The 14258-nt window shown below is 40.7% G+C and overlaps 3 protein-coding genes across 5 annotated transcripts in view; all 3 read left to right on the forward strand.

The window, feature by feature from the left end:
• LOC311044183 (chemerin-like receptor 1) overlaps positions 1-473 on the forward strand; it is a gene marked incomplete at its 5' end in the record, with an annotated part of 1515 nt that extends 1042 nt beyond the window's left edge. The window contains one exon of the mRNA XM_084055602.1: positions 1-473. This exon is cut by the window's left edge and continues 1042 nt beyond it.
• Positions 474-2319: 1846 nt separating this feature from the next.
• Positions 2320-5906, forward strand: LOC311042983 (C3a anaphylatoxin chemotactic receptor-like). The gene is made up of 2 exons (XM_084054092.1): positions 2320-2375; positions 2864-5906. Exon 2 carries the CDS (start codon positions 2876-2878, stop codon positions 3827-3829), a length of 954 nt encoding a protein of 317 aa, XP_083910218.1. The 5' UTR covers positions 2320-2375; positions 2864-2875; the 3' UTR covers positions 3830-5906.
• A 2278-nt stretch (positions 5907-8184) lies between these two features.
• LOC311042982 (C3a anaphylatoxin chemotactic receptor-like) lies at positions 8185-13088 on the forward strand. Of its 3 annotated transcripts, none has more exons than XR_014600573.1 (3): positions 8185-8256; positions 8924-12048; positions 12219-13088. XR_014600573.1 is itself a non-coding variant. In XM_084054091.1 (2 exons), the coding sequence occupies exon 2, from the start codon at positions 8936-8938 to the stop codon at positions 9911-9913; it is 978 nt and encodes a 325-aa protein (XP_083910217.1). In that variant the 5' UTR covers positions 8185-8256; positions 8924-8935; the 3' UTR covers positions 9914-13088. The 3 variants fall into 3 exon arrangements, 1 of the variants encoding a protein (XP_083910217.1); XR_014600574.1 differs by having other exon boundaries at positions 8924-11826; positions 11940-13088; XM_084054091.1 differs by having other exon boundaries at positions 8924-13088.
• Positions 13089-14258: the final 1170 nt, after the last annotated feature.

A 14258-nucleotide genomic window follows, 5' to 3' on the forward strand; every position in this document is an offset into this window, starting at 1 on the left:
TTTTCAGGTGCAAGTTCGAAATTGTATGCTGTCACAAACCATGTTTTAGTTTTATGTTTGTTTGTTTTGGTCATTGGTTATTTCATATTTGGGTTAGAGTTATATTATTTTGGCATTACTGATACATTTTTAACAACTGCCTTGCATGTATTTTGTAGGTTAAACTGGGTGTACAACTGTATTCTAGACTGTCTGTTAACTGTCCCATGGGTTTAACACAGGTTAAACACGGGGACCTTTGTCATGGGAGACTGTCTCCGGCACTGAGTTGTATGGCCCATTGTTCCGCTGCAGATGTTAGGGACCACATCTAAAAGGATCTCCGCCAGGCCGAAGGGGTGGCCGAGACTATGTTTTGGGTCAGTTGTTTCTAAATGTCACGGTAAATGATTTATTAAAGTGTCAAACTCAACTTAATGTAAACAAAGTTTCTTTTTTCGAAATCGAATTAATAAAAATCCCAGTGAAAGCAAGTGTGCATTTCCCTGTCATTTCCTTGTTGTCTGAGAGGCATAGGCACCGATAGCGTGGGGGCTTCAAGGTTCAACTTTATTATTGTCCCAAAAGGGCAAATAGGTTTATAGAACATCAGCGCTTCGGGACGAAAGCCCCCACGCTCAACTGGTCAGCCCCTTCATGAATGTCATATATCGGGGCCCAATTTCATTACCATTACTATAGTGCGCCGCAGCTCTGAAGGTGCAAATGTGTGCCTGCGAGAGAGCCGCAACGCACCGTTAAGACCTAGATTCTAGAACAACAGCCCAGACAGAGTGCTAAAGGAGAATCAGTGGCCAGAGGAATTTAATCATCAACCCCCCCCCCCCCCCCAAATCCTGTAGGTTCATCAGGTTACATAGGCCACCAGGTGGGATTCATGAATTAAATTACAGAGGTGAGTAACTAAGTACATGTACTCAAGTACTGTACTTAAGTACAATTTTGAGGCATTTGTAGGCTACTTTACTGGAGTATTTCCAATTTCCAATACTTTTACTTCTACTCCACTACATCTCAGAGGCAAATATTGTACTTTTACTCCACTACAATTATTTGAAAACTGTAGTTACTAGTTACTTTGTAGATTTTGATTATTATTACAAAACAAACGGTAACCACTTCAGCCCTATATCGGCTATTTGAAAATATCAGATCTACAAGCTCACAATGCTCACAAATCACATTTGAGGCATTGTGAGCTTGTAGATCTGATATTTTCAAAAGATTTGTATAGATTTGAAAACTTGAAATGGGACATTTTGTATAATGAGTACTTTTACTTTTGGTACTCTAAGTACATTTTGATGCAAATACTTTTGTACTCAAGTACATTTTGAATTCCGGACTTTTAATTCTACATTGCAGTATTGATACTTTTACTTAAGTAAAACATGTGAGTACTTTTTTCCACCACTGAAGGATGGGTAGAGTGTTGTTAATGTTGTTTTATGGTCATTTAATTAACTAATTAAGCCCCCCCCCCCCCCCCCCCCCCCACGCAGGAGGGGGGGGGGCTAGTGGAGGTCAAGTTCAGCATCCCTGGCCGCGCACAAAAAACGGCACCCCTGCTGAGAGGCACAACCTACCCCCCTGACAATGTTTTTTTGTAAAACATCATATATGTCTTGCATTTTGATACTGACAGGCAAAACTTACATGAGATGACAGTGCCTGGATAGATGATTAAAATGAGGTATATTGTGACTGTTTGACGACTACTTTCGAATCACTAGATGTAAATTTGCGAGAGGAGAGGTCACAACACGTCACATTGTGACACGTTGTGAGCTTGTAGATCGGCTATTAACAAATAGCCAGAGTTTAAATAGGGTTATAGGGGTAAATGTATGTTTTGTAATAATAATCCAAATCTACAAAGTAACTAGTAAATAAAGTTTTAAAATTATTGTAGTCGATTAAAAGCACAATATTTGCCTCTGAGATCTGGTGGAAGTAAAAGTATAGAAAATTGTAATTACTCCAGTAAAGTAAAAGCACCTCAAAATTGTACTGAAGTTACTGTACTTGAGTACATGTGCTTAGTTACTTTCCAAGGTATGAACATTGAGATGTTACAATTAAATTGAGAAGATCGCTGTGATTCCTGGAAGTCTAACAAAAATGTTCTGTTCAAAGTTTTATTCCGGGAAGCCTAATAGAAAACAAGCACCGTATTGTTAAAATGTGTGTGTGTGTGTGTGTGTGTGTGTGTGTGTGTGTGTGTGCGTGCGTGCGTGCGTGCGTGTGCGTGCGTGTTGGGGCGGGGGTATAAAGAGTGTGGGACTTGTCCCACCCTCAATAGGGACTCTCATACACACAAGACATTGCACAGGACACAGTTCTTTGGTTGACATCCCTTCACCACACAGAGAGAGGTGAGCTGTTTGTACTTTTAATCTAATCTGCACTTAGGTCTATATTAAGGATCAGACCATTTTAAAGACAAATAAATGTATATGATGCAGGTTTAGGGAAAAAAAAGCTTTGAAAAAACGAAGTGTGCATTTATCAGTGTGTGTAGCATATCATTATTTAATTTAGAGTCCAAGACTGATGAAAACAGATGGGATTATAAATACAGTGTATATATGTGTGCGTGCATGCGTGTGTGCGTATCTATCTATCTATCTATCTATATCTATATATACACACACACACACACACACACACACACACACACACACACACACACACACACACATATAATAGCCAAGAAGATTTTTCACCCAATTTTGAAATATTCCTAAGATTTGACTCAATGTTAAATGTTTGTGTGTTCATGTTTTTAAAACTGTTTCATGAGCTTTTTGTAGCAGTTGTGTCATAAAACAAAGCTTAATGCGTCTTTGTTTTGCCATTTCAGGTCTCTCACAACATGATGGATCTGTCTGGTGGAAACAGCTCTTTTGGGGAGGATTATGATGGATCTTTGTATTCTCTTGACATCATTCTCATCGTCGTATACTGTCTCGTCTTGGTTGTCGGCGTGCCGGGGAACGGAGCTGTCATCTGGGTGACGGGGTTCAAGCTGAAGAAAACCGCCAACACCGTTTGGTTCCTCAACCTCGCCGTGGCCGACTTCCTCTACGCGGCGTTCCTGCCCCTGACAGTGATGAGCATCGCGATGGGGGGAGACTGGCCTTTTGGCAAGTTCATGTGCGAGCTGAACAACAGCGTTAATTTCCTGATCATATACGCCAGTGTCTACTTTCTGGTGGTCATCAGTGTTGACAGATGTGTGTCTGTGGCGTGGCCGGTGTGGGCCCAGAACCACCGCAGCGCGAGGAAGGCATCTTACGTGAGTCTGGGTGTCTGGGTGCTGGCCCTGGTTTTCAGCACCCCGGAGTTCATCCTTATGGAATCTCCCACTTACCACAATGAGAACATCACAGCGTGCATGCACTACTTTGCGATCTCCGATGACCGTGACACCGTCACTCGCCTCCTCCTGGGATTCGTGGTCCCTTTCGCCGCCATCGTCTCCTGCTACGCTGTCGTCATCTGGAGGAAGCGCTCGCCGGCCGCCCACTCGGGTCGGCCCTTCAAAATTGCAGCAGCTGTTATCGCCGCTTACTTCCTCTGCTGGGCTCCCTATCACATCATGTTATTCATCCCTTGGGACTCGATCAGTGGAGCGGTCGTGTTTCTTATGGCCCTCTGCCTGGCGAGCATCAACCGCTGCCTCAACCCGCTGTTGTATGTGTTCATGGGTCAGGATTTCAAGGGTAAAGGTCGCAAGCCTGTCCTGAAAGTGCTGGAGAGCGCCTTCACTGAAGAGGAGCCTCCATCCAACCCTCCCACAAACTTTACCATTTCTGATAGGTTATAGGTCTTTGAATTGATTTTATTATTACTATAAATATCATTCCCCCCCCCCAGTACATGGACCCTATCAGCCACTTTTCTTACAGTAGCCTACATACTGTAGCCTATTGGAGATTTTCAGGTGCAAGTTCGAAATTGTATGCTGTCACAAACCATGTTTTAGTTTTATGTTTGTTTGTTTTGGTCATTGGTTATTTCATATTTGGGTTAGAGTTATATTATTTTGGCATTACTGATTTTAACAACTGCCTTGCATGTACTGTATTTTAAGTTAGACTGGGCGTACAACTGTATTCTAGACTGTCTGTTAACTGTCCCATGGCAGACCCATAGAGAGAGAGAGTTCTGACACTAGCGTTCACTTCTTCGGGCCAGGTCTTCTACATAGCCGTCTATTGGCGAATAGTGACAAAGCCCTAAACCGGAAGTTCATGGAATGCATTGAAGTCTACAGCTCCTTGTCACTATTTCCAGTTTACATAAACCACGTGACCGGAGCCGTTTCTGCCCCCTCATTGGCGCAACTCTCTAATACAAGGCTCTATCCCATGGGTTTAACCCATTAAGACCGGGGACGCATCTGTGTCATTTTAGAATTCCTTAGCTATTAAAAAATAGCAGATCTACAAGAGTGCCACGCTATGAGCTTGTAGATCTGCTATTTTTGAAAAAAAAAACTGTGGTACACGTGTGTTACCTGTTTATTAAGCTACTACTATTTTTCAACCACATCTAATGAGACAAGACATCAGTTGAATGAGTTTGGGAACAGACGTCATGAGACAAAAGACATAGTATACAACACATTATATTTGATGGGAAAATGAATTGCAACAACTTGAAGAAGACAGACAAAAAGGAACTGAAGCAGTGGGTCTGGGGGTGGCAGTGGCTCAGGGGTAGAGTGAACTGGAAACCGCAAGGTTCCCAGTTCGATCCTGGGCTGGGGGGCTCCCCCAGAGTTAGTGTCGAAGTGTCCTTGAGGAAGACGCTGAACCCCTAATTGCTCCCCATGAGCAGGTTGGTGCCTTGCATGGTTTTCTCCGCCATCGGTGTATGAATGTGTGTGTGAATGAATGGGTGAATGTAATGCACAAGCTATGTAAAGCGCTTTGGATAACAGCGCTATATAAATGCACCATTTACCATTTTACCTTTTATCTCAGCCATATGTATTTGTATACCATACATGGAACTGGATAGAGCGCTCTCATCATTATTCTACTGAAAGTATTTGTCTCATCAGCGAGAACTGCACAGTGATGGTGAAAAAAGAGAACTTGTGGACAAACCACATGTCGTTTGACTAAACATTTCCAGCAGAGCTGAGAACTGAGAAATAGAAATAAACTAAGGAACTGAAGTTTCAACCATTGCCATATAAAAAGATCAAGTCAAGTGCAATCATCAGTATGTTAATCATAAATAATGTTTTTATTATTGTTTGGTGTGTATTACACTTTTTTCATAATTATACATGTTAAACTATTGACTTATTATCTTTGCATTATTTGAATTAGGGGTCTATAATAGATGAAAAGCCAGTGGCTAAATAGATCTCATGGCCACAATGAAACTGTTGGGGGCCTTCTGTTCTAACCTTCTTTAATTAGCACTCACGTAACAAATGTGTTTCGTTCTGAACTTTTCAGAAAAAAGAAATAATATATATATATATACACACACACAAACTTTTTATTTTGTATGTCCATGACAAAAATAAAATATTGATCAAAATGTCTGTCACAATCTGGCATGGTGTTGACCCCTGGTCTGTGGCTTAAATCTTTGGAGGAGTATTAGTAGTGGTATTCCATAGATATAATTACACGTAGATACCCTGTACCGCACTGGCTGCTGCTGTTCATTGGAGTGATGCGTCAACGTGACCACTAGTTAACCCCCTTGCTTTGTTAGCACACTGACACATACGTTACTATCCACCACTGTCAAGTAGGGCGTTCATTTACAGAAAAACACAAAAGGTTAGAATATGGAGAGAGAGGAGGTTTCTGCCTCAACAAAATACTCCTTGAGTGAGACCAGGAAGCAGCATGTCAAAGTTAGTACATGAAACACCTGCCGAGAACTGTGTGCCTTGTGAACATTGTAGTTCCAATGTTGATGTCTCCATCATTATATTCATAAAATAAACACGTACAAAAATGTGTGTTTTTTGAGAAGAAACAGATTACAGGACCGTGAGGTTTTGATGGAAACCCAACCACGACCCAACCTGACCCAGCTCAGATGTTACACCAAAATTGTCCACACAGCATCTCCAGAAGTTGCTGTTTACGCAATTACGCAATATGAACAAATTAGTCTGTGTTTGATTGGTGCACACGCACACGCACACGCACACGCACACGCACACGCACACGCACACACACACACGCACACACACACAATCAGGTTTATTGTCACATCACAGGTTTACAAGGTAAAAAAGTGGGTGAAATTCGTTTTTGTACATCGTTCCCATCGCAACGTTATTTCCATAGAAAGAAGAGGGGGAGGAAGAAGAGGGGTGGGGGGGCAAGTGGGAAGGAGATCAAACAAGAGAACAACAAAGAGCCAACAAAACACACACACAATTCAATTTCAATTCAAAGGGCTTTATTGGCATGAGAAAACATACGTTTACATTGCCAAAGCAATGTAAACACACACACACACACACACACACACACACACACAAAGAGCCAACAAAACAAAACACACACACACACACACACACACACACACACACACACACACACACACACACACACACACACACACACACACACACACACACACACACACACACACACACACACACACACACACACACACACACACACACACACACACACACACACACACACACACACACACACACACAGAGGGACAGAGAGGGACAGAGAGGAAGAGAGAAAATAAAGACAAATTCACTGGGGTTCACATTCACATACACAGTCATTAAACCAACCGGGCCTTTCAGATTTCTCAAGTCCATCCTGATTGGCTTCCAAAGTTTGCTGGAGTACTCTGTTTTTAACAAAATGCCTCAAATCATGAACACAAGCATGCAATTTCCGTGAAATCTTGTACACACATTCCCATTAGACCGAGGAAGAAATGCCACTTGAAACTTTCCAAAATAGCCTCATGGTGGCGCTATAACAGACCCATGTTTTTACCTATAACTGCACCAATCTGTGTAAAACTTTGTATGCACACTCTCTAGAGGCCAAGGAAAATCTTTTGCCCTGCATTTTTCACATTTGCCTTTTATAGCGCCACCAGGAGGCCGACTTATGTAAAACACATTTTTTGCTATTAAGCCTAAAGATTTTATCCAAATTTCACACACATCGGTACACATGATCTCTATAGTCATGTGATCAAGACGGATCTGTTAGACTTTTCATATTCCATCCTGATTGGCTAAGATTGACATCTAAAGTTTGCAGGAGTGGCCCGTTTTGAACAAAATGCCGCAAATCATGAACGCAGGATCACTCTTATCCAAGGTCCTGGGTTCAAATCTTACAAATAGCTGATCTACATTTTGAAATGTATTTGACAATTTCTAAATACTTTTGAAAGTTTTAAACATATCTTTCTTATGGGGCCTTATGAGTATGTGTACTTTACTTGTTTTATTATTTATTATTAACTTATGACTCTCACTCATTTGTTAGTGTTTCATTTGCCAGTTTCAATATTGTGCTTTTGAATCCACTACATTTATAGGAAGGGGGAAAACAATATATTATGAATGACAAATTCCACTTAAGGCCTATTTCAAATATAATGAACATAGTAGATCTAATATAGTGAAAATAGCTTATCTACAAGCTCACAACACGTCGCATTTAGACGTACTGTGAGCTTGTAGATAAACTATTTTCACATTTGTTTTTTGTGACATTTTTTCCCTGATTTATATGAATCAGATTTTAATCATAATCATAGAGGTTTGACACATGTCGACATACTGGTCGACCAGTCTATAGAAATACTATGGAAAATTGGAAATACTCCAGTAAAGTAAAAGTCAAACTTGTACTTAAGTAACAGTACTTGAGTAAATGTACTTAGTTACTTTCCACCACTGGTATGAACATTGAGATGTTACTGTTAAATTGAGAAGATCGATGTGATTCCTGGAAGTCTAACAAAAATGTTCTGTTCAAAGTTTTATTCCAGGAAGAACATCTGGTCTACTGAAAGTTCAATTCATATTGAATGCCTAATAGAAAACAAGCACGGTATTATTAATGTGTGTGTGTGTGTGTGTGTGTGTGTGTGTTAAGGGGGGGGGGGGGGGGTCTAAAAGAGCGCGATACGTCCCACCCTCAATTGCTGGGACTCTCATACACACAGAACATTGAACTGGACACTCTGTTCTCTGGTTGACATCCCATCACCACGCCGAGAGAGGTGAGCTGTTTGTACTTCTAATCTGCACTTAGGTCTATATCAAGATACCATTTTAAAGACAAATAAATGTATATGATTCAAAAAGCTTTGAAAAAACTATGTGTGCATGTATCAGTGTGTGTAGCCAGTGTAGTTATATGGGTTAATTTGTTTCAGAATACTGACTTAACCCATTTAGACCTGAGGCCGATTCTAAAAACGCCTTCTAAATCCTGACCTAAGTTTTCTGAAAAAAAAAATCTAATATTTATTAAAAAATTACAAAAAACGTATGTTGCTATATACTGTACATAGCAACGGGAACCCCAAAAGGGGTTCCCATCCTGAAAGGTATAGTTACAAAAAGAAGTTCCCGCCCAAAATGGGTTAAGAAAACTCTATCAATCAACCATGAGTGTAGCCTACATACTTATAATTTACTTTAGAGTCCAAGACTGATGAAGAAAGATGGGATTATAAATGCAGTGTATGTGCGTAGATATATATATATATATATATATATATATATATATATATATATATATATATATACACATATATTTTTATTTTTTTTAAAATATCCCTAAGATTTGAATCAGTGTTAAATGTTTCACAACTGTTTCATGAGCTTTTTGTAGAAGTTGTGTCATGTAACAAAGCTTCATGCGTCTTTGTTTTGCCATTTCAGGTCTCTCACAGCATGATGGATCTGTCTGGTGGAAACAGCTCTTTTGGGGAGGATGAGTACGAGGACTACAAGGATTATCTATTTCCATATTCCCATGACAGCTTTCTCATCATCGTCGTCTACTGTCTCGTCTTGGTTGTCGGCGTGCCGGGGAACGGAGCTGTCATCTGGGTGACGGGGTTCAAGCTGAAGAAAACCGCCAACACCGTTTGGTTCCTCAACCTCGCCGTGGCCGACTTCCTCTACGCGGCGTTCCTGCCCCTGACAGTGATGAGCTTGGCGATGGCGGGACGCTGGCCTTTTGGCAAGTTCATGTGCGAGCTGAACTACAGCGTTAATTTCCTGACCATGTACGCCAGCGTCTACTTTCTGGTGGTCATCAGTGTTGACAGATGTGTTTCTGTGGCGTGGCCGGTGTGGGCCCAGAACCACCGCAGCGCGAGGAAGGCATCTTACGTGAGTCTGGGTGTCTGGGTGCTGGCCCTGGTTTTCAGCACCCCGGAGTTCATCCGTATGGTATCTCAACACTCCGCTTTCCACAATGAGAACATCACAGCGTGCATGCACTACTTTGCGTTCTCCGATGACCTTGCCACCGTCACTCGCCTCCCCCTGGGATTCGTGGTCCCTTTCGCCGTCATCGTCTCCTGCTACGCCGTCATCCGGAGGAAGCGCTCGCCGGCCAGCCACTCGGGTCGGCCCTTCAAAATTGCAGCAGCTGTTATCGCCGCTTACTTCCTCTGCTGGGCTCCCTATCACATCATGGCACTCATACCTTGGAACTCGATCAGTGGAGCGGTCGTGTTTCTTATGGCCCTGTGCCTGGCGATCATCAACCGCTGCCTCAACCCGCTGTTGTATGTGTTCATGGGTCAGGATTTCAAGGGTAAAGGTCGCAAGCCTGTCCTGAAAGTGCTGGAGAGCGCCTTCACTGAAGAGGAGCCTCCATCCAACCCTCCCACAAACTTTACCATTTCTGATACAGAATAGGTCTTTGAATTGATTTTATTATAACTATAAATAGCATTTTTACCCCTAGTGGACCCTATCAGCCACTTTTCTTACGATACATACTGTAGCCCAGGGGTCAGCAACCTTTTTGACATGAAGTGCCATGTTTTAATTTTCTTGATAGTCAGTGTGCCATATCAACATTAAGTTTAATTATGACACCACATCAAAATTGAATAGTCCAACTTTGATTGTCCTTAGGCTATACACAATCTTTGTTTTTCTTCTTTAGAAAAAAAATCTTTCACTTCAGGATGTAATGATCCTTAGACTCAATAACCGCAATAACCCACCGATCTCCCAGAATCCCTCCCCAGTCAGAGTTTGGAGTTTGAATTAATGTAGAAATATGTGCAGGGTGTAATTAGTATTATTGTGAGGGGACTTAATTTAACTGACTAAACTTTTTTATTTTATTTTAATTTTTAAAGAAAAAAACTCTCTCTCACACTTATGCCAGTGTGGCAGTGATCACCCTCCTCTGTACCAATGTTGGCACCCATGCCTAAGGTTGCCTACCGCTGTTGTAGCCTATTGGAGATTTTCAGGTGCGAAATTGTATGCAGTCACAAACCATGTTTTAGTTTGTGTGTTTGTTTTGGCCATTGTTTTTTTCATATATGGGTTAGAGTGATATTATCTTTGCTTTACTGATACATTTTAACAACTGCGTTGCAAGTTGCATGTACTTTGTAGGTTAGACTGGGTGTACAACTGTATTCTACACCATCTGGTAACTGTCCCACAGGTTTAACACGGGTTAAACACGGCACACGGGGACCTTTGTCGTGGGCGACTGTCTCCGGCACTGAGTTGTATGGCCCATTGTTCCACTGCAGATGTTAGGGACCACATCCAAAAAGATCTCCCCCAGGCCGAAGGGGTGGCCGAGACTATGTTTTGCACCCTGTCCGTTCGTCCGTCCGTGTGCGTCCGTGTGTGTGTGTACGTCCGCCTGTCTGTGAAGAGCTAATCTCCGGTGAAACTGTGCACACAAACTTCCTGGATTCCAGAGCAGAACCTCTGCCCCAAAATGTTCAGATCAGCCTGTTATAGCGCCGCCAGGAGGCCGATTTTTGCAAAACACATTGTTTGATATTACTACTACCTACAGAGTTTGTACAAACATCACGCAAATCCGTACACATTATCTCTGTAGTTATGTGATCAAGACGGATCTGTACAATTTCTCATATTTCATTCTGATTTGCTAAGATTGTCTTCCAAAGTTTGAACTCCTGGAAACTTTGAAAGCCAACAAAATGCCTCAAATCATGAATGCAGCGTGCAATTGGCGTGAAACTTTACACGCACATTCCCACAAGGCCAAGGAAGAAATGCCACCATAAATGTTTCAAATCAGCCTCATGGTGGCGCTATAAATATACCTATAACTGCACACTCCCTAGAGGCCAAGGAAAAACCTCTGCCCTGCATTTTTCACATTCGCCTTTTATAGTGCCACATTTTTTGATATTGCTCCCACAGATTTTGTCCAAACATCACACAAATCGGTACACGTTATCTCTTTAGTCATGTAATCAAGACGGATCTGATGGATTTCTCATATTCCATCAACATTGCAGGCCCACAACCTACCTGACCTGGCTCAGAGGAGCACTTTTTCTAGTTTTTACATACGTAATGCTTTATTTCAACTTTCCTACTCATCATGTATGGAGTCACCAAAAACAAAACAAAAAAATCTCTTTCATTTTCATCATAACAACATTCTGCACACACCTAAAGTGTGATTTTCTTTCTAGTAAAGTATTACTAGTACATGTGCAGTGGTATAGTATGTTAATACAATATAACTATCTAGTAGGCTACATCTGTATGGTAGAGTATGTTAATACAATATAACTAGTAGGCTACATCTGTATGGTAGAGTATGTTAAAGAACTATTACATTTCGATGGTAGAGTATGTTAATACAATATATCTAGTACATCTGTATGGTAGAGTATGTTAGTACAATATAATTAGTACATCTGTATAGTAGAGTATGTTATACAATATAACTAGTAGGCTACATCTGTATGGTAGAGTATGTTAAAGAACTATTACATTTCGATGGTAGAGTATGTTAATACAATATATCTAGTACATCTGTATGGTAGAGGGTCGATGCTGGAACTGTTTCCAACTAAGGCACATCGAACCTTTTATACCGTCTAGCTGTGGCCCTAATGTCCCTATGATGATGTCAGGTAGTGTCAGACATCTCCATATATGGGTCGGCCTATGTCTGTTATGCCCAAATATGGGACTATGCCGTCAGTCCTGGACGTGTATGTTAGTACAATATAATTAGTACATCTGTATAGTAGAGTATGTTAATACAATATAACTAGTACATCAGTATGGCAGAGTACAAGTCGCCTTTCAAGTGTTACCCCCCAACCCCAATAGTAGGGTGATTTCAAGTTATATGGGACATTTTGTATAATCTGCTAAATCAGTCAATATCCTAAAGTTGTCTTGTGGGCTACAACAACACTGAATTGCCAATGAATGGAAAACTACTACTACGAAACGTAGGTCCATTTTACTGAGAATAGAGGGTTTAAATAGGCTACAGTATGTGAATTACATCAATAATTATGAATGACAGATTCATATGGTAGAAGGGTGAAATTTATGACAATAAAGCACAGAGTTGTTTTGCTTTTTACCAGAGGATGGAACAACACTCTGTATAACTTCATTCTGATGTCTATTTGTGCCATCTAAGGGGACATACCGTATGAGCTCAACTCATGCCCATGAACTCATGCCAAGAAAATGACCACAAAGTGAACATATCCCAAGATCAGTGCCTATGTTTTTTGAAACACCGAACTCTCAAATGTTAGTTGAGTTTTTAATGAGGGGTTTGTGCAAGTAAACCTCACTAACTCCCTCTCCCTCTATCGATGGACTAATCGCATCTAGCATTGAACATTATCAGCTGAAGAAGAGCTTAATATGTTTTTCCTTACATATTGCAGTAATGCACACGCATCACAGTCTTTGATTGTGCACTTTTCAACCCTATTCACTGAAGTCTTTCCCACAGATTGAAATGCAGAAGTAAATTTAGTCACAATTCCTATTGAAACACTAGCCAGTTGGGCAGTCTTTGTGACTGAAGCTCCTTCCATCTGTGCCCTGATAAAGAACTGTCTTTCACGGTCATTCAGATATAAAGGTACTGCAATAGCTACTGTAGTTACTGTAAAAATGAATTACAGTAAATCAGAGTATAAGTGGTTTGCAGTTTGTTACTGTAAAAAAAAAAGTTTGTAAAATCCATTTACAGCTACTTACTGGCAACTTTTGCTGCCAGTAAGTAGCTGTAAATACTTATAATACAATATATTATTGTAGAGTTGTTGTTTTTTTTACAGTTATTTCATTGTTAAATGCAAATTAGTTTAATCCAATTAAACAGTGCATTAAATTCTCTTCAACTGTTAGATAAAACTCAGAGACAGATCTGCAATAAAACATTTATTAAAACGTTTTACATTACAAGATCACACATTGTTTTCATCCCCTATAAAATAAGCAATTTATTTAAGACTCTCTCCAGAGTTAAGTGCAAACCTTTATTATCTTAATTTAAAAATAGCTATTCTAAACCTTTGGGCCTGGGCCTGGTGGGCGGTCAGGTTATTGCAAGTGGGCCCCCACATACTTGGCAAAACACTGGGATTTTATTGGTGATGCATGCTGTGAAAATCCACCCATCTGACCACACTGCTGTGTTAAGTGGTCAGATGGGTGGGTCGGAAATTCTTCTCAATGATTTTGAGGGGACCCTGACACAGAAAAGGTTGAGAACCACTGATTTAAACATGTAAAACTTGAACCACCCCAGCCGATACTCGATACAAAGGCAGAGGATCAATATAACTGAAGCTGTTTTTAAACACTGATCTGTACCCAACATGTTGTTACTCTGTATATCTTCAATCACAGGCTGTTCATCACTCTCAGTGAGAGAACTTTATGATAAGAGTGGGAAATACCTTTTTTTTAGAAGGTATTTTCCTTGCAAAGGCGTTTTTCAGTTGAATCCACAAAATCCCAGAAATGCATCTCTGCAACAGTGTGAGCAAAACTATAGCAGGTTTTTAAGCTTCAGGGTAAGTTACTTTCACCAGTGTCAGTTATTCAGACTATCATTGAAGAGGTCCAAGATACTCAGGATGTTGTTCAGTCGCATCTCTTTTCAAAATGTAAAAATGGTCAGTGCTTGACATGACTATTACAGAACTAATTGAAGAGCTCACAAAAAGTGTGATCTGACAAAAAAGATATCTGAAAAGAAATCAAA

The sequence above is a fragment of the Gymnoscopelus microlampas genome (assembly GCF_963454915.1).
Source record: "Gymnoscopelus microlampas genome assembly, chromosome: 4".
Lineage (NCBI taxonomy): Eukaryota > Metazoa > Chordata > Actinopteri > Myctophiformes > Myctophidae > Gymnoscopelus > Gymnoscopelus microlampas.